General features: G+C 37.8%; 1 protein-coding gene across 1 annotated transcript in view; it reads left to right on the forward strand.

Moving 5' to 3' along the window:
- Positions 1–26,449, forward strand: part of Ryr2 (ryanodine receptor 2) — a 415,387-nt gene that overhangs the window by 283,384 nt on the left and 105,554 nt on the right. The window contains exons 62-71 of the mRNA XM_059263016.1: positions 2,331–2,380; positions 8,733–8,793; positions 10,357–10,595; positions 12,482–12,563; positions 15,129–15,259; positions 18,595–18,915; positions 20,588–20,828; positions 21,598–21,685; positions 23,465–23,557; positions 25,519–25,689. Coding sequence (XP_059118999.1) covers positions 2,331–2,380; positions 8,733–8,793; positions 10,357–10,595; positions 12,482–12,563; positions 15,129–15,259; positions 18,595–18,915; positions 20,588–20,828; positions 21,598–21,685; positions 23,465–23,557; positions 25,519–25,689 — 1,477 coding nt within the window. The remainder of the gene's footprint in view (positions 1–2,330; positions 2,381–8,732; positions 8,794–10,356; positions 10,596–12,481; positions 12,564–15,128; positions 15,260–18,594; positions 18,916–20,587; positions 20,829–21,597; positions 21,686–23,464; positions 23,558–25,518; positions 25,690–26,449) is intronic.

Below are 26,449 nucleotides of genomic sequence, written 5' to 3' on the forward strand. Positions count from 1 at the left end.
CAGGCAATAGTTTTCAGGGATGTGTGGGATGTGGTTTGTAACAATCACAAGTCCTAGTTTGCCCAGAAATTCTATCCCTAAAATAGATGACATAAAAGGAGACATTGACCTTCCTGGAGGCTGTTTTTCTCCCTGATGATAGATATGTGGTTAGTGAGAGTAAGATGGGGAAGAATGACCTTTCTCTGGCACATTGAGTGAACAGAATCTAGTGGAAAGAGACAAGAACTGTCCTGTTTCTGAAAGAGCCACACAGCCTAGGTGTGGATCCATCAGGAGAAGCCGTGTTAACATATAGTCAATGTTATCAATTCAGTAGCACCAAGACTAGCTCACAGTGCTTCCCACAAATACTAGAGAGTAGTAATCAATGCCCTTTAACACAGGTGAGGATGCAGCCATATAGTGTGTTACTTTAGGTCTGTGCTGTCATTCTTTATAGAGAGATAAATCTGTCTTTGTAAAGAAGGCACTTACAAGCCACTGTGAAGCTCAGTGGATGAGAGATCTTAGTCAGGGTTGCTTTTGTTTAGAAAAATTAGCAAATAAAATTATGGTACAAATAATATACGTATCAACATCAAATCTCACACCTAAGGGTTGCATACAGAGATCTTAATTTTTAAAATATTTTTTTTTGTTCCAGTAAGTGGTGTCCTCTAACCCAACATTCATTCAGATGTTTGCAGATGAACATTTTCTTGGAAAAGCTACAGAATACCCTATGTAATTATTTTCATTAATAAATGAATCCAGCTTGGTGTGGCGGTGCCTGCCTGTACTCTCAGCACTCAGGAGGAGCAGACAGTTGGATTATGAATTCAGTGCTAGCCTGGACTCCCTGAGTAGTGTGAGGTCAGCCTGAGATGTGTAGCTTGTCCTTGTTTCAAAGGAAAAAAAAATCAACAAATACGTTTTTTGAAAACCGATTAATCCATTGTGGTATAAAGTAGTGCAGAGCCATCAGGTCAAAATTTACTAAAAGAGAGGTCAGCACACAAAGGTGAGACTCTTCCCTTCCGTCTTCCTGGATTTAGTCCCTTTATTTTCCTGTGTGGCTGGTCTCTAGGGTTGGTGTACCCTGGAAAGAGGAGCTTTCCCAGAGAGCCTGGGCATTGTGGGGCCAGCTAGAGAAGCCCAGATTAGGTAGGCCTTCACAATCCTCCAGGGAAGAGTGCCAGGAAGTGCTGACTAGGACAAGAGCTGTTCTCCTCCGAAGGGCTCAGAAGAGAGAAGAGAGAGAGAAGAGAGTGGAGGCTGTTACCTGCGGGATTAAATGCCGTGGTGGAACTTGATTGGTGGTTCCTGGGAACATCAGCAGGGACACCTGGAGATAGCAGTGTCACTGGAGAGCTGGACATCAGGAAAGGATTCTTGGGGTCTATACAGCCTGTGTTGAGTCTGGGGGACAGGGTTAAGGACAGTGAGAAGGAAGTGAGGTATAACAATCAACATCAACAAAGATATCTTTAGAATAGGGACTCTTGGGAGGCCATGGGGCTTGGAATGGGCAAAGAGGCAGAGGCTGCACCTGCCCTCACAGCTCTGGAATCTCCACTGAGGGGTAGTAGGTTTGAGGTTCTGATGCTGACTGTGGAATACATGCTGTGGTTACCTGAGTTGTCCCATTGATAGCTGCTGTAGATTTCCTGGGACCCCGAGGTAGGGAAATAAGACACTCAACTCATCCATCACTGTTAAGAAGTTTTCTGGTTATCACACCTATCATTTCCTCTGACTGACCATCAGATAATCAGTTCAGATTCCGTTTCTAATTCATGAAATCTAAATTCATAGGATGTTTGGTATTTACATAAGGAGCACGGTGAAGTTTAGAAGAGGCATTTTACCCAATAAAGGAGTAATAAAACTTACAGTAGCATTTATGCCCAAAGCACCATATTTCTGTTTGTAAATAAGGCCCATGATAGTAACCAAGTGTATTTGGGCAGATTGAATTAGACTTTTTCCATGTGGTTTTTCTGTAGTTCCATTCCTTGTGAGATTTATAGAGATGGCTTCTGTATTAATGAGCTTTGCTTTCTATTTTATTTTGTTTCTTTACTTACAATATGTGCTTTTTTAACCATGTTTGTTAAGAGACGCAGAAATTCTTTCTTTACTCTCTTACTCCACATCCTGCTCAGAGAGTCGACCCTTTCTGCGTGACATCATGTTTGCTTTTTTCCGGCTTATAGGTCAGCTGTTTTGTTTTTCTTTCTTTCTTTTCTTCTTCTCATCTTATTTGATTTATTTTTAATTTCCCCCTGTCTTTTTTCTACCTCCCCTCCCCGTCCCTTTTTCTCCTTTTGTTTTTCTTTTGTCCTCAGCCTGTTCTGCAAACTTGGAGTTCTTGTCAGGCATAGGATTTCACTGTTTGGTAAGGAGACCGTTGGGAAATTTCTGAGCATGGCCATCAGGGGCTTTTCTTTGCTAATTTTGCACTGTGTTGTGTGCTGCTATGTTGCATGGATGCATGACTGCATGGCTGCATGCATGGCCATCATAGGCCAGACAAGTTCCTGGAGGTTGTATGTAAGGAACATTACCTATGAAAAAATAGAGGGCTGTGTCTTCCCTAAGCCAGTCCAAAATACTACTGAAAATGGAAGCATATTCAATTAAAAAAGCAAAAGAATGAAAATGGCAGGTTTCTGCCATATTTACCATTTCAAGGGTAAAATGAAACCAGGCTCTTGGATTTTTGCTTGGCTCTCCCCAGAAGATTAAACAATAAGCTGATATTGATCCAAATTTGGGACTTTACATTGTATTTTCAATGTTCTTGACTACAGATGTATTTATCTCCTGCATTCCAAACCTTGGAGCTTGGTAATTGGGACCATAGAGCCCAAGAGCTTTGCTTGGCCAAAGTGGCTTCTCTAGCACCACTTTCCACACCCCAGCCTTTTTCTGACGTGCCCGACGGTCCATGTTGGTGAAGGACATGCTCCTGGATAGCTGTGCAGAATGGGCACTCACCTTTGCTGTTGTTCCTACCTGGGACTTTAGAACTTGGCAGCTGCTGGCATATTCCAGGCACTCACTTTCTTTTATCTGATTATATAAACTGCCAAACCAAATTTGAGCCCTTTGCTCTCTAGATTTTGGGGATAATGTTGGAATGTTTTATAGAGATATATTGCTAGAAATGCTTTCAATTTAACTATATTTTTATGAAAGACTAAAGACTTAGAAAACTAAGTCCTTTTTGTAAAAGTCACAGTGAATAAACTGAGAGTCTTACAGACATACATAGACACACACACACACTTATTCACACAGAGACAGGCACAAATAATATACATTCTTATTAAAATTTGTAATAAGTAATAGGTTTTGCTACAACTAGCTACTACTGTACTGTATACTTCTTGATCTGCAGTGTTTAGTACACGTCTGTTTATCAGTTAACTCATATTTCATATACATTGTCTGGGTTTTTACATTATTGCTTAAGATATTTAAAAATTTCAGGGCAGTTATCTTCAGAATGATTTCTGCTTAACCATTTTTGTTTAACTTCTCATCAATAGATAACAATTCATGTGAAAATTCTTCATACAAGATTTTCATATTCTCTTCAGCTTTCGTGGAGTGACAGCAGGTTCGAAAACCCATTTGTCATCAGAGAGTACTGTCTAATTATGGGTAGCTCTGATGGGGGTTTGTCTGTCAATGCTAGTGTCTATATACTCACTTGAAAGCATAATACGGTTACACTCTTTTTCACTGGCCACCCATTTAATAATCTTATTTCTTTTGTTTTATCTCATTAATCCCCCTCTAGGAAAATTTAACATATCCCATATACATGACAAAGTACATACATATTGAGAACAAGAAACTTCCCATAATTACACATCTGCTTAATCAATAGTCAGGTCAAGACAAAGTTTCCAACATTCCTGCCACTTACTTTCATTATGCCATTTTTAAAAATGATAAACTTTCCCAAAGGATCACTACATGGATGTTCCATGAGCAAGGATTCCTTTTGCCTGTTATTTAGACTAATATTTTTTTCTCTCAAGTATATCATCTAAGGGTAACTTATGATAAATGTGTAATATAGTTTGTTGTTCCCATGATGGGGGTGGTAAATTATTCTTTCTTGTGTGATCTTAATATCTAGCTAGATGCAATATTTGAAATCCATTAAGCTGGAACATGTCTTTAACATTCAAACATGCTCTAATATAGACTTGCCTAGTTAATAGAGTCTTTAAGTTTTAGCACACAGACTTTACATAGCACAATTACAGCCTGCCTTTAGACTCATGTGATGACTAGTGGGGAACACTGGGCTTTGACTGTGTACATGCTGCTTTCGAGAATTAACTATCTGAATGATTTGGGCAAGAAACTTGAATACTTAAATGTTTACTTTTTTGTATTTGTGGTAGGCTTAAAATCACCACTAATCTTAGAAATTTGTTGTGTATATTAAACCTAATTGAGTTAATGAATGTTGAGATATCATGGAAACTGTGAACTTGCTGTGTTCATATCCTAGTTTGAACCATTAGATTTTACTTATTGGGTTCCTTTGAATCTTATTTATTAGCTCTTACATAAGTGAATCAAATTAAATACAAAATGTGGCTGTTTAAAGTAGATACACAAGACCTTTGCATATCCAATTGCATCAGAGATGGGTTTTGCCAAAGAGACCTAAGCAAATATAAAGCAGATGCATGCATATAGTCACGTTACTCTTTTATTTAGTCCTTTTATCCTAGCTCATATATATTTGCATATGACTTTCTTCATTCTGGCAGGAAATAAGCTGTTTATCAACTCTATCATATATACTGCCTTAGTTCAGAAAAACTCATCACTTGGAGCCGGAAGGATGGATCAGCAGTTAAGAGTATGTACTGCTCTTGCAAAGGGCCCAGGGTCAGTTTCCAGTACCCACACTGGGCAGCTCATGACCCCTGAAACTTTAGTTTCAAGAGATCTTCCTTCTGGGCTTTAATGGCACCCACATACATGTGATACACACACATAAACATAAATAAAAAATAATACTTGAAAATAATTCATAATTTCATTTAGGAAATAGTTGAGACAGATTTAACCTCTATGAACTATTTAGGTTTGATAATGGGTACCAAAATTGAAGACACAAAAAGATACACATTAACCTTCTATAGTTAGGCACTGGAGACCAGGGGAGAGCAATAAGCAGACCAAGTTCTTGCTGTTGGGGTCACTGTGGTGAGCTGGTCTAGAATGTACTAGGGATATTTAGTCTGTATTATCTGTCAAATTAAATTCACATCTACAATTCTTCTGGTAGTCACAATATTGTTATGACATCTAAACCTCGAGGATTACTAAAAGTTGACTCCCCATATTTGCATGTGTCTTTGATCTCCTTTAAAAATCTTTTCTATACATCAAACACCCAAAGAAAAGAAGAGACCAACCCAACAGCTCTCATGCTCTGAATTGTTATTCTGAGGCTCTTAAAGCATTTCACATTATGTGGGAAAATAGTAAAGAGACTCTTTCCAAGGATGGGTGTTTTCACTGTAGAGATATGGTGAACAGAGCAGGCTATTTTGTGAGGTGGGGTGGTGGAGAAAGAAAGAAAATGCCACCTTGCTTAAATCCATGCTTTCCCATTTGAACTCTGAAGTGTTTGCTTGATGCTCTAAGTTGGTGCACACATGAATTCTGGAAATTCAGTTGGGATGGGAATAACACTTAGACACTTTGACAAGATAGAGGATCTCACTTGCCATTCTAAGAGCCCAGTGTTGGCTAAAGAAATATTGTTTTTATTCTTATTAATACTCGCCACTTTCCTAGATAGGAATTCTGTTTGCTAACTTAAAGACAACCAGAGCATCCCAAAGCTTACCCATGGCATTAAGCTCTTCAGTCATTGGTAGAGGGAGTAGGATGTGAAGGCAGAACCACCTCAGCGATGATGTCACAGAGTTGTGCCTGAAACGTCTGTTAAGGGCATTATTTGCAACACAAAGAAAAAAACTGTGCTTCAAATGCATCATTGAATATGTGGTCATTGTGTGTCTGCTGTGTGTGAGACAGTATCTTAGGATGTGAAGATGGAGAAATGAATTTTCTTTCTGTTGTCACACTGAAGTCAATCTACAAACACTTTCACCTGTGCTACTCCTGGACCAAAGAACCCATTCTCTCTGAACTCCCTCCTCCCACTCTGTGCCCCATGCGGTCATGTCTTCCTTAGACAACAGCCTCCTATCCTACTCCTGCATGCCCAGTGCCTTTCATTCCTGTAGAATAACCCGAGCATGCAAGTCCTATGTGCTGGCTTCCTCATGTGCCACTCCATCCGTTCTCGCCACCATGCTTTTCCTTGCTCACTATGCTACCTCAGCTTTCCTGGCAAACTCTCTACCTCTTCCATGTGTCATGTCCCTTTCCATTCAGGGTCTTTGGTGCTGAATTACTCTGTGGGATGAGATTCCCCACACCTAACACTTGCCTTCTTAATCCCCACTAAATGCAGTAGATTCCTGCCCTTCTGGCTTCCATTTGTCTTTATGGGGCTCAGCAGGAAGCTTGGAACATGATAACCTTTTAGAAATACCTGAAAAGTGAAGGGATGAATGAACCAATCAGATCCTACTCTCAAGGAGCCCAGGGTCTTAATAGAGAAGAAAGGTAACAGACATTCAAAATAGTAAGTGCTGTAAATTGCAAGAGCTTTTTTTTTTTTTTTTATCTTTTTGCATTCAAATAACACAACATTTAATTTTGTTTCTATTTTTTTGGAAATTATTAAGGAAAAAAATGTAAGTTTTTCTTAGTAAGACACTCAGTCCCCCAAGATACTTCTCTGAGACAGTGGAGCATTTATCAAACTTTTGACATGGAAACTTTTATGTTTATGAAGCCAGCATTTTGTACATGACAAGCAAACTGTCCAAGAATTCTTTTGGTTTGACCTCATAGTGGCCCTAAATCTGAACCTACAATATCACTGCAGTTCACCACAGTGTTAGCTGGGAGGATATTGGCGCAGCATAAATATCAGATGTTTAAAAGGAAGCTACTTGTTTTATGAAATTTTTCTGTTTTCCAGTTGAGGATACTTAATTTTCGCTAGTGCATGAACCTTAAATTTATATTTGGACAAGTTTCCAAACTAAAAGCTAAGTGACCTAATTCAGAGAAAATTTTTCTTGTAATCTCTTCCTGGCTGTTAGAAGATTAGATTTGCATTGATAGTTTTGATGTCTCCCATCAAAATCCCTTGTGTATTTGAATAATTACTGCTATCCACCATCAGGAGGTATCAGAAAATTAGTCTGTGTATTTTATCCTTAAAAGGCTCAGGTTGTGCTGGGCTTGTTGGGCATGGTAGAGACAATGAATAAGAAATCCCTTTAAAGCCCCAAGCATCTCTGAGGACAGTATCTGTCTAGAACTGAGAGTGTCTTTTGTCTTACAATGTGTCTAAACTGGCCTGCTCCTGTTCGGGATGATTACCCATGTATATGTAAGTGGGCTATTTTGAGATGTGTTTTTGTTTAAAGAAGATAACATACAGGTGTTACAAAAACTTACACTGAATCATGACTCATTGTCCTAAGATGGAGTGTGTGTGTGTGTGTGTGTGTGTGTGTGTGTGTGTGTGTGTGTGATGAAAGTATAGAACAAAGACTGATATGGCTTAACCACATTTTGGTAGTCAAATTATTTGTTAATGGAGTCATCATTTTATTTATTTATTTATTTATTTATTTATTTATTTATTTATTTATTTATTTATTTTTAAAATACCCATCACCGAGCATTACACACACACGCACACACATACACACACTGTTTATGTCACTCATAATTTTGTACTTTATATACAAAATGGCAATCAAAATGCCCGAATCTCATTGTTTTCAAGAATTACATTCTGAGTAGTGCAAAAGAGTTCTGTTTAAGGTTCTGGAGAGATGGCTCAGTGGTTAAGAGCATGTACTACTCTTGCAGAGGACTCAGGTTCAGTTCTCAGCACCCACCTCAGGCAGTTCACAACCACCTACAGCTCCAGCTCAAGAGCATCTGACACTTTCTTCTGGCTTGCTTATGTGCACATAACCACATACACATACACATAATTAAAAAAATGCTTTAAAAACAAGAGTTCTATTTAGCTTCTCCAGTCTCTAGTTTTATATGTTAAAAATGAATTTATTTGTTGCTTCCCTTTTTGCCAAAGACCAACAAAGTTTGGATAAATCAATCCACTTTACCACATCAGAATTCAGGCATATTCTCACTGAGGCCATTGAATGAAATAAGAAAGCAGAGACTCCTAAAGTAATTAAAATAGAATTAAAATGTGTAGAAGTTTGGTTCATCTCACTTCAGAAAGATATGTGCTGACTTCAAAAGTGTGCATACTGTATGTATTACAGTGCATTAGTGTGGGGAGAGGAATGTATCTGAGGAGTTCAGCAAAAATTCCTTTAGTTTCGTGCGATGCTTTCAAATGCTTCTGGAGCATGTCTGCTGTCTGGTAAGACATGCTCCACCGCTTGTCTACTTACATTTGCATAACCACTTTTAAGCAGAGAAACTGCATGATTTCCAACTTGAGTCTTCAAAAGTCTTTTTCATTAAGTTATGATTGAATTGTGTGAATTAACCAATGTTTGCAGCACATGTGTTAATAGGGCAGGAGAAGGCTAAGAAATTCTGAAGGCAATTTACAAAGTGTTTTGTTTCCCCTTCAGGGAATGATGCTACTTCAATTGTGAACTGTCTTCATATTCTGGGTCAGACGTTGGATGCAAGGTAACTAGGCACAGTTTTGTCTAATGAATCGATAAGGTTCTGACATACAAGAATATTTAAATGGGACCACATGTCTTGTTTTTATTTTGGTGATTTCATGAACACTTTGGCACAACTGAAAAGAAACCTTGTAAATTATTGATACAGCCACCCTTCGTTTTTACAACCCTAAGGTTATTTAATCTTCACATCATTTCTCTAGCAGCCAATTTTGTAACTGAGTTATCAATTAGGAATGCACCATATGAAGAGCAATAGCAGCCGGACAATTTGAGGAACCTTTTTAGTTCCCAAGGGTGGTGCCTGTGCTCAACATTCATGATGACACCTGCTTTTGTGAAAAGCTAGAGAGGTTCATCTTCATTGGGTGAAGTGATGTCTAAGACAGGACAGGATGTATATAGGCCAACTGAACCCCAAGTCAGTGTGCTAGCTATTCTGTTCCACAAACCAGGAATGTTGCACAAGTACAACATTGTTTAGCATGATCGATGCTGCCTTTTAACAATCAATTTAGTTCAATCAATAAATACAAATTTGGCCACTTCATATCTCTTATAGGGACTATTCTATGACATTCCTTGACTGCATCCTTATGTTTAAACTTTTCTAGGGGTATCTCTGTGATACATAAAAGAGGTGGAGTTTACACATGCATTCCCTTCCAGGAACAGTGGACTGGGTTGTCACTTCTTAGAAAGCCAAGCCTTCACTGGCTTCTTTAGACGAGGTTGCACCTGCTGCCCTTGGAAGTGTTTTAGCACTGTCACTGCTCACCTCAGATGGTGTTTCCTTCATGCCTGTTGCCTCAGAAGGTGTCCTTGTGTTGTTGGATATAGGATTAGCTGACTGGCTGAAAGTTGCTGTTGTGTTGACTACGAAATCCCAGACCACTGACAGAAATCCTAAAGCATTATTATGTTCTAGGTCCTTACTGACATCAGCAGTGAGGTCATTTGTGAAAAGTGACTGGCCAAAGCAGCATTTCTGTAACTTCAGATATGTAGAAGACTTATTTTTGATTTGATATAAAAATGAAGTTAACAGTTGCTAAGGGAGGAGGGAGCTGCTAAGGCCCTCCCTTCCTTGAGGATGTATAGGCAGCTAATAGTTTCTAGGGATGGGGGAGACATTTTCCTTATTGGTGTAGTCACTGCTAAGTTGCCCAAGCACTTGTAAATAACCCCTTTCCTGTGCCTGCGTAAGTAACCCTTTATAGACTCATTGGGTCACCACCTGGTCATATGCATGCACTTGTGTGAGCACACATACACAAAGACATGGAAGTAGAACTCTCTGGAAAGAGGGAGGATTCAGTGGGAGGAGAATAAGAGAAGGTAATTAGAAGTGAATATGATCAAAATAGATTATGTGCATATGTGAAAATGTTATAACAAAACTATTATTTTATATAATTAATGTATGCCAATAAAATTTTTGAAAAGTTAAATGTGTTATGGGTACTGTAGTAGTAGAAAGGTAGCATAATGGGGAGGGGCACAGATTTTCTCCTTTGATTTATTGCTGTCAGAAGGTCCAATCTCTTCCTTCTTGATTTCCTAGGACTGTGATGAAGACGGGCCTGGACAGTGTGAAAAGTGCTCTCAGGGCCTTTCTGGACAATGCAGCAGAGGATCTGGAAAAGACAATGGAAAATCTTAAGCAGGGCCAGTTTACTCACACCCGGAGCCAGCCCAAAGGGGTGACTCAGATCATCAACTATACCACCGTGGCACTGTTGCCCATGCTGTCATCCCTGTTTGAACACATCGGCCAGCATCAGTTTGGAGAAGATCTGATATGTATGTAAATCTGGTCCTTATGAGCTGGCTTTTGATCTAGCAACATCAGGGTCATCCCAACATGCTTCTGCATGCAGATGCTTTTATTATTACAGAACAGCATAGATGAGTGTACAAGTTAGAGAAACCATTCATATAGGGACAGGTCTGTGCCTCACATGGCCCTGGAGTAAAGTTACAGTTTTAGCTTCTATCTTCTGCACTGTTGAAGCTCAGGTTCCACCAAATTCCATGAATCCATTGCACCTTTCAAATATTTACTTTCAATAGATTTGGAACACAGAGCCATGCCACATTAAATGTTTTCAAATCAGATTTGAGTCTAACACAGATTGCTGACTGGACTACGAGTTAGTCCATCGAATAATATGAAATGTACTGAGCCAAATGCAGCATCTAGAACACTGGACTATGACAAGCACAAATAACTGTTGATAGGCTTGAGTGTGATTTTGAGAGATATTTAATTAGCTGGTTTGGAGCCGGAACTCTTAAGTTCTTTTTAAAAATTGTCCCCAGAATACCCAAAGTTACATGGAAAATTAACACTTGAGTTGTCCTGACGTTTTGTAGGTCTGCTCATAGGATGGGCAAGGAGCTTTTGGGGAGCTGACACACTTTCGAAGACTTTCATAGTATAGGTTTCCCAGATGATGGACAGTGCAATGTGAAACCACTGTGGGGTTCAGTGGCTCTTCTGCTAGCATTGGCAAAACCTTAATTTTCACCAGTGGGAACACTGCTGTGGCCCAGAGTATAGAAGGAAGTAGGTCTGATAGCAAAGATAATTTCTTCTATCGGTGGTATATCCCACCTGGCATGGCAGCAGGGTTGGAATTAGAAAGTCACATTTCTTAGATTTCTTTGCCTTTTAAGCATGTATTATTCAATGATTTAAAGATATTTTTACTAGATTCTTTCATTTTTCTAACATTAAATACTATGGGAAGGGGATGGAAAGATGGTTCCCTGATTAGTAGTATATATTGTTTTTGAAGTACATATGGTTCCCAAAATATACTTCAGATGGCCCACACCCCCCTGTAAATCCAACTCTAGGAGGATCCAGGCTTCTGGCCTCAGCAGACACCTGAACTAACATATACGTACTCACAGACAGACAGAGAAGAATATTCCTAATTAAAAATAATTTAAAAAATCTCCTGGAGAAACTTATATCTGAATGTCAGAGCACTAGGGATATCATTTGTGAGTTATGGTAGCAGACAGTTATTATATTTAACATGGGGTGAACTAGAAGACCTTTTCCATGCAAACCTTCATAGAAGATAAAATATTTATTTCTCCCCATAACAATACTCAATATGTTTATAAATCCCTTGTCCTTCCAGATACTCTTGTGCTTTCTTTTATTTTTGGGCAAGTCCTTTCCTTTAACATACACACAGAGAGACTATTAAAAATGTTTCTGAGGATGTTATAGATCAGTTGTTCTCAACCTGTGGCTCGTGACCCCTTTCCAAGTGAAGGACCCTTTAACACGGGGTGCATAACAAAAATCCTGCCTATCAGATATTTACATTATGATGTGTAACAGTAGCAAAATTACAGCTATGAAGTAGCAACAAAAATAATTTTATGGTGGGGGTTACCACAACCTGAGGAACTGTATTCAAGGGTCACAGCATTAGGAAGGTTGAGAACCGCTGATCAAGATAATCACAACACATTCTTTAAAGTGTTTTAAAGAATTTTTCAAAGAAGCTTTTATGCTTTACTTTGTAAATGTGTTCTTATTTTGCATTTTCCAAAGTTTCAAACATTAGAATGAGTTTAATGACAAATTCTGGGTTCAGCCTAAACCTTCTCAGGCTTATCCGTTATGTAAGTGTTCACTTCTCAATGGAGACTCTCTTTGTTCTCAGTGGAGGATGTGCAGGTGTCTTGTTACAGAATTCTGACCAGCTTGTATGCCTTGGGAACGAGCAAGAGCATCTACGTGGAAAGGTAAGAGGTAAAAACAGCCTGGTGCTGAGGACAACTGCACCCCCAAACTCTTTGTTTTATACATGTTTCTTACCTTTGAAGCAACCCTGATTAATCTGTCCAGTTTCTCTAGAGGAATTAGACAGTCTTTAAGTTAAGAATTACTATACCTTTACATAGCAGCATAGTATATAAAATTTAAACTTAGAGCTTGTAAGGCTTAGGAGGGGTGTCGGCTAGCATTATTTGTTACTTTGTATCAGAAAGACAAACTAAAGGGCTTACGGAGTGAAGACCCCTGTTTAGACCCACAGTACTCATCTAAAGAGCACAACATGGCAGCGCTTAGTTTGCAAGCTGCAGGCTAAGGGCCAGAGGCAGGAGAATCCTTCGAGCTTGATTGACAGCCCAGTGTAGGTGAATCAGTGGGCTCCAGGTGCAAAAACTAGGATGGAGAGTGATTGAAGTGACTCAATGTTGACCTCTGGTCTCCAGATGTGTTCCCACATGCCTGCCCCACCCACCCACCCATCCATCCAAAAAAAATATCAAGTAAGCTAGAAGCTCACTAAAGCCAGCTTCATTTTCTCACATTCCAGACAGAAGTGATTCACCACTGTCAAATGCTGTCAACAGGGAAACCAAGTCTGCACGTTTGACCTGCTCCCAAAGCTTTAAGTGGTGTCTATTTGTGATTATTTTCCTAACCAATAATAATCCCCAAATTTAGAAATTCATGGCTAAAAGCATTCATATGTGAAATAGCTATGACTCATCATTATCTTTTCACAAAATTGGTTTGGTTTATACTCACCCTTAAAGACCCACATGCTCAGTTCTCCTCTGTTTTAGCTCTGAAGACTTAGTAGCAGAATCTCAATTTTATTCTCAAAGACATTTTCTTAATTTTTCCTTGCTTGTTATTTCTTTGGTGTTTACTTTGACACTCATATTTTTTAATTCTATGAATTTTCTTTTCTTGCCTATTATGTGCAGGTAGTTTTTTATACATGGGGACTTTGGATTTTTGTTTAGTGACATTTGTCAATTACTTCATACATGTTCTTTCTCCTTAGTTTTATAATGTCAAAAGCTTACATCATACTTTTTTTTTAGTAGGCAAAAATTCAAATATCAATTCTGGTTTTCCTCTCTAGGTTTTTCCATTATTCAGATTTACCTTTTCATGCTATTGTTTGATTATTAATTATTAATTAAAAGCCTGATGCAGGGATAGAGATGCAGCAGTGAAAAAGCTAGTTTTCTACCATCATGGGTCTTGAACCTGCTGGGAGAAGCCAGAACCCACAGAGAACTGAACTGATGAATATAATGGCAGATTGTGCTTGTCAGTTGAGTAACCACACAATATAGAGAGCAAGATACCCAAGAATAGATCACTTAGGACCCAACTTTTAAAGCTCCTTACTAATAAAAATTCTCAGCCACAAACAAGATATCTCTGTCATTAAGTGACTGGGCATGTTTATTTTCTGGGATATTTAGACTGCCTAATAAGAAATATTGTGTAGGGGCTAGAGAGATCTCAGCAGAGTACATTGTTCTTGCAGAGGACCCAAATTCTGTTTCCAATGGCTACTCCAATTGACTCATCATCATCTGTTACACCAGCTCCAAGAGTCCCAGCACCCTCTACTGGCCTCTGAGAGCAGTTACACCCACATGCATATATCCACACACAGATGCACATAACTAAAATAAAAATTGAAAAATATTTAAAAGTAAAATAACATAATATTTTATGTTAATTTAAGTCACATTTATAATATTTATATACTTCTTTTAGGAAGTTTATAATACGCTTAAATAACTTTCCTATCAGTCTTTCTTTGATGAACAACTTAAGATTCCAACAAAGCCATGAATTAAGTAAATTACTAATAAAAGGAGACACTATCAGACTTTAAGCTCTGTCCACAATCAATGAGACATACTCTGATTTCTTCTTATTATAAATGATAAGTCAATTTCAGGTGATATCCATTTAATGTATTTTAACATTTCATAGCTATGATTAAATTATTTTTGTGTGGTAAATTCGCATAAATCACAGTCAGTATTATTACTTCAACTTTTTACTCTTCTGAATCCACTAAGTCAGTAGCAGAAATTCTCTCCTTGTTTTATTTTAAAAAGGAAAGGGGGAAGAAAGGAAGAGGCAAGCAGTTCAAATTTGTGAGTGAAGGTGCAGAACTTCTCATTTTGAAGATTTGTTGGTCTTGTTAATCTGATTTTAAAGTTATTGCTAATAGACAATTTAGCTTTTATCCAATGGATCAAGATTTGGTCACCAAAGCATATAATTCTTTTTTTCCCCCTGTAATATACAAAACTGGATTTCAGGGTTTTTTTGTAGCATTTAAGCATATTATAAACTTCATAAAAGAAGTATATAAATATTATAAATGTGACTTAAATTAACATAAAATATTACATTATTTTACTTTAAAATATTTTTCAATTTTTATTTTAGTTATGTATCCCACTTGTAAGTTAAATCTATCAATTCTAATGTAACTTCTTCAGTTATTCAGCTGGAAACAATAAATATTTTTGCACTTGTAGGCAACGATCTGCACTCGGAGAATGCCTAGCTGCCTTTGCTGGTGCCTTCCCTATAGCCTTTTTGGAAACCCACTTGGACAAACATAACATTTACTCCATCTACAACACCAGATCTTCACGGGAGAGAGCAGGTAACAGAACTATGCTGTTTTTTGAGAAATGAAGCTGCGTCTTGGTGGTGTATATTTTTTTCTGCAGCATTTTGTGCTTGGCATAGTGATATCATTTATTCAGAAGTTTTCACTTGTGAAAGTACAAGGTAGTGATCTTGTAAGGAAGCAGTGTGCCTGAGTAGGGTTGTTCATGAGCCCAGGTTACCAAAGGAGCTTCCTTTCCAGGATTCTGGAGGAGGAGTAATTGGCTACAAGGGGCAGGGTGGGGTGATTTCTTACCTTGCTTAACAGATGGGGTAGTTCATAATTTGGTGCAGTCTATGCATATGTGGGCTAAACATCACATAATTTTAATCTTTTGTATGCTTGATCATGTATAGGCATAGATAGTAAATAGAGGGTTTCCTATAATACAGTGATTTTTAATTATCTCCTTCAATTTATGATCTATGAGGATCTTTGTTCTTGTGTTATAACAACATTCTTTTGTAATGTGTGCTTCTTTTAATGTTTCTGAAGGAAAATTTGTTTAATTGCTCCTAAGTTAACGAGCCATAGACAAATGAATACCCTACTGAGAAAGACAAAATAATCAGCAAACATGAAGAAAGTAGGTTGATCTGCTTTCTTATTAAATTGTCTTACAGTAAGTCAGGAAGGGTTACAATATCGTTATTTATTTCACTGATGAATTTTTGCTTTTCACTGTTTTTAAAATTTTTAATGTTTATTTTGTATGTGTGGGTGCTTATGTGTATATGTGTGAATGTATGTGTGAATGCCACACTGTTCATTCCAATGTCAAATGACAACTTGTTCATCCTATCCATGTGCTTTTAAATTTTTTTGTTAGCTGATTTGACCTCTATCACTTAAAAAAAAAAACCTTAAAATTGGAATTCTGAGAAACTTAACCAACAACTTTAGTTTACACCTGGATATAAGGTGTGTCTTCCTAAGATCCATGAGTTTGTGTGTACATTCAGTGTGTCATGGACTCAAAATCCATATGTGGTATCCCATGCAGGAGAATCTGATTGCTTGTTGCATAGATAGCCATATGTTTTGCTCATGAGTCCAACTGAAAAAGACATTTCCTCCCTTGCTGATGATTTCAGAGAGTTACCTGTAAAAACCTACTAGAATTATTAACAAGAGTGTGAGTTGGGTTGATTGCAAAGTGAGTAGGCTCGTAGAATAGTTAAGATCAGCTCTAAAGGTTCAGTATGTCACAGGTGCCCTCTGGTGGGAACTTTCCTGTTTGAGTTTTTTCCTAAGTCTTTGGATGTTGCTTGCTTTCTAATAATCCTAGAATGTCCTCAAAACCTGGCATGCGCAGCTACCTGTGAACTTGATTCTCTGTCACCTAGATACACTGTTGGGTATTTGGGTATTTGATTTTTTTAATGAAGCTTACTAATAAGTAATGACCTAAATAATTATTATTTAACTTGCCTATATTGTCAGTCTCACTTCATATAATAAATGAAACTAAAGGCAAATGTATTGAATATGCAATAGGAATATTTTTACATAATTTCTATATATTTGAAAGTAGTGAAAATGGTTAAGTTCAAATTATTGATTTTTCTATGTAATAATATAGAGTCATCTTATGTAGGCTTTGTGAATCATTAGTATTTGGCTGTAAATCAAGAACAAAGTGGATTTATTACCTCTGTACAGATAAGGAACTGTGCAAGCAGAATATTTACATACGCAGGTTTCTTTATCACCTCATTTGCATAGCAAAGGGAATTAAATTTTATGATTTCATTAGTCAATCATTTCAGAATCAATTTTGTGAGGTTATGATAAATAGAGGAGATATGATATAAAGATGAGTAAGATTCGATTCCTTCCCTCAAGGTGCTCTGGCTTATAGTGCAAACAGAGACTGATAGACATGGGTGATAGAATTCAGAATAAAGACTACTGGGCACCAGGAAGCAATGTTATTCTAGAGCCTCTGGGAAGACTTAACACAGATAACTCGGGATGAGCCTTGAAACTGAGAAGACAGAAACTCCGGTTCTTTAGGGAAAATGTCAAGCATTTCACATTGACTGGAGATAGCTCCCAGGAGAGGTGGAGCCGACAAGGAAGCAAGACTGCAAAGACAGAGGAGGGGAACCAAGAGTGGGAACTGAAGCCAACAGCAAACACGATTCATTTACCACCTGCAGAGAACATGTATTTTGGCCATCCATCCTGACAGCAGTAAGGGAGTAAGAGTTCAGCTCTGTCGAGAGCTGGAGAAACAATGTGACTGGACAATACTCATTGGAAAGAATAGGCAGTGGGGTGGTTATGAGATTTTCTGGAGGGAGAATCATCTCAGATGTGAGCCAAGGAAGGTTTATCTATATCAATCCAGGATGACTGATTGGATAACACCTTCTTTGAGTTAAGTATGTTGGAGAGGAAGTGAAAAGTTTAAACCCATTGTGTTTCAGTGGACCCTGAAAAAAAAGTCCCTGGTTAGACAGAAAAAAAAAAGATGAATAAATAAGGATCTGATAAATAAATAAAGATGATTTGAAGGATTGATTAGGCATAGCAAATAGAAGCCAGTAGCAGTGGATGTAGTCATCAAGACGAATATATAAGTGGAGGAAGAGAGGGGCAACAAAGGAATCCTCAAAGAAGCCAACATCTAATTTAGCAAGGAGAAAGGAGTTAAGGATGGTGCTGTATTGAATAGAGAGTCACAGAGACTGGAGATGGTGATGATAAGGAAGGAGGCATTTCGGAAAAGGGAAAGGCTACCTAGCAACCAGTGAGCTATGGATGTAAAGTCATGACTTCCCTATGTTGTGGAAAACTGAGTTTAGTTTCTGTACAATGATACCTAGGAAGTAGAACTTCTGGAGGCATTTGCCCATCTGTAGATATGGCTGTCCAGGAGCCAGAGAGGAAAAGGCTGGGAATAGAGACCTGAGCAAGGTCCTGTGGTAGGAAAATAATTCAGATAGGAGGTAGCAAGAGAAGTACATCAGAATCTCCTTTCTCTAAAAAAAGGGAATAAAGGTGAATAAGGCCACACAGAGATGGCTTGAAAATGGTGAGTGCTAGGAGCAAGAGGGAGAGAGAAATTCTTATTTGCTGTGGAGTAGACAGAGCAGCTGTCCACCAGCCTAAGAGAGTGAAGGCAAGGTAGGATCTTAGGATTAGGAAAGCATTTTGAAATGATAGCCGAGATAAAAAGGAAGAGATGTCAGGAGAAAGGTGGCCAGGTTTAGCTGAGTTTTGAAGCTCGATATGAAATATGGTGTCTGCTTGAGACAGTCATGTCTGCTACATGGTACCTGTTCTTCATTGAGCACAATCCAATTTTATCTGTATTTCTCCAGCTCTCAGTTTACCAGCAAGTGTGGAGGATGTCTGCCCAAATATACCATCCCTGGAGAAGCTCATGGCCGAGATTATAGAGCTGGCAGAGTCAGGTATCCGCTACACTCAGATGCCACACATGATGGAGGTTGTACTGCCCATGCTGTGCAGCTACATGTCACGATGGTGGGAACACGGTCCTGAGAACCACCCAGAGAGAGCTGAGATGTGCTGCACAGCTCTCAACTCAGAGCACATGAACACACTGCTGGGTAACATTCTCAAAATCATCTACAACAACCTGGGGATTGATGAAGGAGCCTGGATGAAACGCTTAGCAGGTAAGAAGCAGAAAGAACGCAAACTACCATTTGTTTTATTTCCAGAGAAGATTTGAAATATTGAAGGCTATAAACTTCCCACAGTAATCTCTAATGATTTCTTCTCAAAACTCTCATTGCTTAGTCCTGTTACACTGTTTAAAAAAATATGGAGAAGATCAGACATTCTCTACCTGCCCTCATCTCACTTTTGTTGCCGTGGTAAAATATCCCGACAAAAAGCATCCTTTGAGAGAAAGATTTTATTTTATCTGGAATTGCAAGCTAACATCACTTGCAGGATATCACAGTGGCGGAAGCTTAAAGTACTAGTCGTGTCAAATCCATCAAGTGCAAAAATAAATAAATGCATGCATGCTCGCTCACTTGTTTGAGTTACTCAGCTCAATTTCTCCACTCTTATGTAGTTCAAGACCCCTTGCTTAGGTAATGGTGTCACCCGCAGTGGGCTGGGTCTTCCATATCAGTTAACTTAAGACAATCCCTCACAGACATACCCAACAGCCAACCCAATGTAGACAATCCCTCACTGAGACCCTCTTCTCAGGTGATTCAGGGTTATATGGAATTTACAATTAGAGCTACTCATTACATAATTAATACTTCCAAACAAGTCTCTGAATTATTTATTTCTATATAAGACTATTTAACAAGCACAAGAAACAGTGATCAGTAACATCAATAATGGTTATGTAGACAGAGACAAAAATAAAGCTGGATTTGAAACAACCTACCTTTGTATTGTTCTCCTATGACATCAGGCTGAGAAATTGATGATTAAATAAAACCTGTACAGTTCAGTTTATCATTGCAGTATTTTGGAATATTAAATATAAAAATTCTGAAAGCAATCTAAATACCCAACAGCTGGAGCAGGGGTATATAGTTTCTGTTTATCCTCTTACCAAAATACTACATTTTCTCCAAGCATTCAGGATTTGGCAGTGTTTTGTATCTTGGGAAATACTCATTATATTATATAGAGAAAACAAGCAACATTTTTAAAGGAACACAGACTGAACTATGTATACTATGAGTTAATGGGTTTATCTATTGATTAAAAGTAAGAGAAATATACTAGGGTTTTAGTGATCTGAATAGGTGTATTTTAAAACTTTCTCTCATATTTATTATTCAATGTATTTATGTATATATGTATCTGTATATATGCATGCATTATGTAACTTTTAAGGTAAAAATCCATCTTAAAATTTGCTTGTGTAAGCCTAGGCCTATTACTGAATGCTAACTAGGACAGCAGTGCTATATGTAATCTAACCCTTCTATGAGCTGAGGTTAGGATGAAACGAGGGAACCTCATGTCTTGCATGATGATATTGCAGAGAGTGTTTATCTTCTGAAAATGAAAGAGCTGGAAGACTCATTTCCATTTGGGGATTTTGTGTGATAATACAGATTTCAGATATGATTCCAAGTCTTTTTTATTTTATTCTAAATTGTCAAATTTTTAAAAAATAAGCACATTCAGTAATCACATTTAAATGTCAATTATGCAATTAAGTTTGTGGCTAGAATGGTAGAGACCTGGGCTCTGTCCTTAAGTAAGCCCTAAGAGAAGAGGTAGGGATCTCACTCCATTATCATACCAACAGCTCATCTTGATTTAATAGGTGTTTTCCATTGATGAGTATTAATTTCTGTTTCCAAATAGTGTTTTCACAGCCTATCATCAACAAGGTGAAGCCTCAGCTCTTGAAAACTCATTTCTTGCCCTTGATGGAGAAGCTAAAGAAAAAGGCTGCCATGGTAGTGTCTGAGGAAGACCACCTGAAAGCCGAGGCCAGAGGGGACATGTCCGAGGCTGAGCTGCTAATTTTAGATGAGTTCACCACACTGGCAAGGGATCTTTATGCCTTCTACCCTCTCTTGATCCGATTTGTGGACTATAACAGGTACAATATGCCAAAATGACTCACTCTCCCAAGTCCTTCATGACCTCCTTGGCTCATCTGTTCATACAGAGTACTTAGTTCACTGACCCTTGGGCCACAAGCTTGTTTGTGGTTCTAACATAACAAAACATTAATGCATACATTAATTCTCACTGGGCATCTTCAGTTTACCACTGGGTATTTATTGTTTGCTAAAGCCTCCTGTGCTTTACAAGTATCTTATCTATTGTTATACTGTTTCTTTTTCTACAGCAGGCACTGGAGCTATAAATGAGCAAGTCTGTAGATTATACAGAAAAGATGCACTTTAATGTTTTATATATAGTATATAAATAATATGTATACATACATAAAACATACTCTACATTAAGTGTGAATGTGGATTATAAAGCAACCATTTGTCAAAATAAAACTAAACTTTTTAGTTTTAATTTCTTTCTCTTAAAAAGCTGTTGGATAGTTACAATGTTTACAAGTTTTTAAATGTTAGTGTTACCCTTCAGCCATTATGAATTCTTTGGTCCATAAACCTGGCTTTGACAAACTGGGTATAACAGCACACATCTTTAATCTCAACATTTAGAAGAGGCAGAGTAGGCAAATCTCTATGAGTTTAAGTCCAGTCTGGTTTACATAGCAAATTCCAAGCTAGCCAGGGTCCCTGTCTCTCTCTTAAAGAAAAAAAAGGCTTTGGTAGAAAGGATTTGGGGGGAAGATGTTTTGTTTTTCGTAATTAACTTTAACTGACTCTATTTGTCATGTGTTCCAGGGCAAAGTGGCTGAAGGAGCCCAACCCAGAGGCAGAGGAGCTGTTTCGCATGGTGGCTGAAGTCTTCATCTTCTGGTCCAAATCCCATGTAAGTAAGAGAATGCTGGCCAACAGTATCTACTGTTTGATGTGTGATAAGGGCTTTGCAAAGGTAGACCAGTTGTCTGAACCCTGGGGTCACTGTCTGAATGGCGTTTCTTGAGTTTGTCTCCTAGAATTCACCTGATAACTTAGAACAGAAGGAAGGTGACTCTGAGGACTTCAGGGAAATGCAGCCTCTTTTAAGCTCTGTAATTTATCTTTTAAAGATAAAATTTTGATAGTACTGTATAAACATTAAGGTGAGTATTTATATCCCCCCTCTTTCAGACAGTGTGTTGTATAGCCCTGGCTAGTCTTAAGTGAACATATTCTTGGATCCTTTAGGACATGTCTGATTTAAAATGACTTTTTAAACATGTATATGTGCATATTCAAATTGATGTCTGTTATCTGTGACATCCTAGATAATTCTCTTAAGTTGTTTTTGCTCCTCTAAATCAAATCAAATCAAATCAAATCAGATATTAATCAAATGAGCATTCATTTAATCATGAGATATTTTGATTGTTTGTTTTGTGCTTGGATATGCTAGGCTAGGGATCTGCCCTGATGTAGATCTCAACCCTTGATCTTTTGACACAGGTCCTCCCTGTATATTTTAAGCTGGCCTTGGAGTTAGCCTGACCTCGGACTTGTAATTCTCTTGCCTCTGTGGGACCATTGGCATGTGCCAACATGCCCAATGAATGATTCCTTATTTTGTGCAATACATTTTAAAGGATGCATTAGCTTAATTGGGATATTTGTGGAAATTGTATATTCTAGGATAAATCAACCCATCTTCACCTGCCAAAAGCAGAGATAATTGACAGCCTTTTACCTTTCCCCCTCTCCCTTGGGTAACCCAATTTTTATTTGCCAAGAGGACAAATAGAAGGAATCCAGGATTAGATGCTTTAACAAGTTGAAAACTTCTGGAAAATTAACATATGTAATCCACTCATCAACCATTTAAACACCAATGAAATGTCTTTAAATTTTTGTCTTAAAGAATATTTTGGAATGAGGACTCTATTATTCTCAGCAGGCTCATTTAATGGTACTTTGAATAATAGAAATATTGATATATCTTAGAATCAAATTTGTTTATATGTATTGATATTTTTTCCAAATGTTTAAAAACAATTTATTAAACCATCCTGTTTCTAAATTAAAAGTACATAAAATAATGTTATGGTATTTTTAGAATTATATAGACTAGCTATCAGAATAGAAAGTTGTATCAGAGTTGTGTGTCTTCATCCCAGGAGGCAGCATAAACCACTCCCCAGCTAAATTGGGGGATGGAGTGTTCATACTGTCATTAGGTAATGTATGATTTTTATGACTTAAACTTTCTAAACTTAGTATCCTGCTTTAAAACATACCTATGGAAGATGGGTCTGATGGTATATGATTCTGTCATCCTAACTCCTGAGAAAGTGAAGGAAGGAGGCTTACAATTTCATGGGCTGCTTGAGCTATGGAGTGAGTTCAAGGCCAATCTGGGCAATTCAGTGAGAACTTATCCTCTAATAAGAAGTAAGAGGGCTAGGGAATGTACTCCATGGTAGATCACATGCCTAGTAAGGACAAAGCTCTAAGTTCCATCCCAGCATTGGAAAAAGTCAATCATATTCACATAAAGTTCTGAAAACAGTTGTCCCTAACCTAACAGTCACAAACAAGTGTCTGTCCTTGAAGAAACTCTGGACTTCTGTGTAACACTGATTGTATTGTTTTTCTCTAAGCTGTTTTAACTGAACTTTTCTTTGCAACTTCTTAGAACTTCAAAAGAGAAGAACAGAACTTTGTGGTGCAGAATGAAATCAACAACATGTCCTTCCTCATCACTGACACCAAATCCAAGATGTCCAAGGTATCAAATTTTCCCATCAATTTCAATGTTCCTTTATGGGTTGATAGATTTTAGAGGTTTGTTTGAAAGTTCATAATGATAATTGGGTTGGTTCGATAATATTACTTACTGACATAAAAACATATGTGCCATTTGGGTAGTTTCTACTATTAGTTTGAATCAGATGTGGTAAAATACTGAGACATAAAAATGACCTATGAAGGATAAAGTTCTTGCAGATTCCTAGAAACTAAACTTACTAAGAATAATTTCTTACACATTGGTATATATAAAAAATGAGTTCTACACAGTAAGTATATCTCTTTGGGTTATAACCATTCTTGCTTCTAATGTTCAGAAAATTATAGATTTGGTAGGGCAAAGCTATATGTGGAATAATATACTGCAGTATTATGACTTTGTATACCAGTCCTTCGTAATGAATCAATTGCTGAGACTGGAGAGATGCCTCAGCAGTTAAGCACAGTGGCTCACCCAGGTTCAATTCCCATTATCCACATGGTGGCTCATGAACATCTGTAACTCCACTTCTAGGGGATCTGATGCCTCTTCTGGCCTCTGTGATTGAAACACACATGTGCACAGACATACAGGCAAAAACTCTCTCTATATAAAATAGAAATCTTTAAAAAAACGAATCAGCTGCTGCCTTACTTCTTAGAGTGCTGAGTTTTTCAATGCCAGACTTTTTCTTATTTCACCTTTTTTTTGTTGATGTTTTGTTTTGATTGTTTGTTTTTGAGATAGTGCCCTGCTGTGTAGTTTTGGTTGTCCTAGTACTCACTATGTATACCAGGCTGGCCTCAAACTTGCAGAGATCCATCTACCTCTGCTTCTCATGTGCTGGAATTAAAGGTTTGGGCTAAGATACTAGACTATTCCACCTTCTTTTAAGTAATGCCAATCACTTGCATGCTTAAATCCCTCCCCCCCCTTTTTTTGTTTTTTTGGTTTTTTCGAGACAGGGTTTCTCTGTGTAGCTTTGCGCCTTTCCTGGAACTCACTTGGTAGCCCAGGCTGGCCTCGAACTCACAGAGATCCGCCTGGCTCTGCCTCCCGAGTGCTGGGATTAAAGGCGTGTGCCACCACTGCCCGGCAACCCCCCCCCCCCTTTTTTTTAAATCTCAGTTCCCTGTGACTTTCACAATATGTCATTGTCATACAACTTGTTCAGTTTGAAATTATTGCTACAAAAGAAATCCAACATTTTTGAAATGGATATGGATCAATTATTTTCTAATGATTTTAGGACTTAATCTCTTTATTAGAAGACTACTCCCTGCCCATCAGAACTTATGATGGATTTGAGGTACCCTTGTGGTACCACCATAGTCCTTAAAAGAGTCACAGTAGACTGCTGATGTACCCTGAGGTTCAGTTTTAACATGATCACACCAACACTCCTTAATATTTCTGAATCTCTGAGACTGGTATACCACTTGGTTTCTCAGGTGATATAGTAAAGCTATAATAAAAGAGGAAAATGTATTTTATAATAGTTATGTATAAACCATATAGGTAATTTATAAATAATCCAGATAGTTTCTACTATATAAAACACATCCTTTTTATTCATGTATATTGCAAAGCATTTATCCAAACAAAAATAAGCTTTCTGTACTTAAATTTGTTTAAGCATTGAGAATTAGAAAGCATATTATATATGAAATTACTATATGGAATTTCTTCCTAATATTATGATGTGTCCTACTATCTAAAAATTGCATGGGAATAAAATACCATTAGTTAATGGTAAAGATGTAGAAAGAATAAAAACTAAAAGCAAAAAAAAAAAAAATTGCTGAGAAGAAAAGATGACCCTTTCAGAATGGTTAGGATTCCTGAAAGTAGGGACCAGGAGAAAATAAGAAAGGGGGGACCATAATTATGTTAAAGAAGATTGGTAGATCTGAATAAAAGAAATGTGGGTGAGCATCTCAGTAATCCTCTTTGTTCCACAGGCAGCTGTTTCTGACCAAGAGAGGAAGAAAATGAAGCGCAAAGGGGACCGGTATTCCATGCAGACATCTCTGATCGTGGCAGCTCTGAAGCGACTACTGCCCATTGGGCTGAACATCTGTGCCCCAGGAGACCAGGAGCTCATTTCTCTGGCCAAAAATCGATTTAGCTTGGTGAGTTTCCTGATCACCTAGGGGTGGTGGTCAGCAGACCTCCAGACTCTGTGGCAGTGTATCCTTTGAATAACTCTGTCAATATTTCATGTACAGTTACATTTTTAGTAACTAATTTTTTTGATGACTCTAGGACTTAACTCAGTAACTGCCTATTATTTTTAGGCCATTTTTTATCCTAAGTTATGGTAACCACTTCCAAGGCATATTATAGAAGCAAACAAAATATATGAATCTCTGGTCCCAGGGATAAATGGATTACATAGGTACTTCTTTATAAAATCTGCCAAGAAAGTAGTGAATTTTTTGAAAGGTGATTTTTCAACATCAGAAGCAAAATGCATTGTGCCAGTGGTGGCTAGACAAGGTGTTAGCTTCTAGCAGCTCTGGGCCTTTGCAGGCATTATGGTTTGTTTTTTTTTTTTTTTTTTTTGCTAGAGTTATTTCCTTGATTTTATTTTTCATAATTACAGATGACTATGTAAATTTCCAGAAAGGTGCCTTGGAATTGCTTGTTGGTATATGCAAATTAGAGAACATATTCTACATGTTCTCTTTTCCAGAGACTGACAGTGAAATGCCTGTGTGGGTCTTGTTTTGTGTCCTGGAAGGAGTGAATGAAGGGAGGATAACTTGGGCGGAGTTAGCCAATGTTTGATTTTTGTGTACACACTTCTTGTTAGAGCTCTATTATGGAGTATGTTGCAACATGCAAAAGTCTCTTTCTGGAGATTTGAAAGAAAACCATGGATTTATTTCC

This window comes from Peromyscus eremicus, chromosome 5, assembly GCF_949786415.1.
Source record: "Peromyscus eremicus chromosome 5, PerEre_H2_v1, whole genome shotgun sequence".
Taxonomy (NCBI): Eukaryota; Metazoa; Chordata; class Mammalia; order Rodentia; family Cricetidae; genus Peromyscus; species Peromyscus eremicus.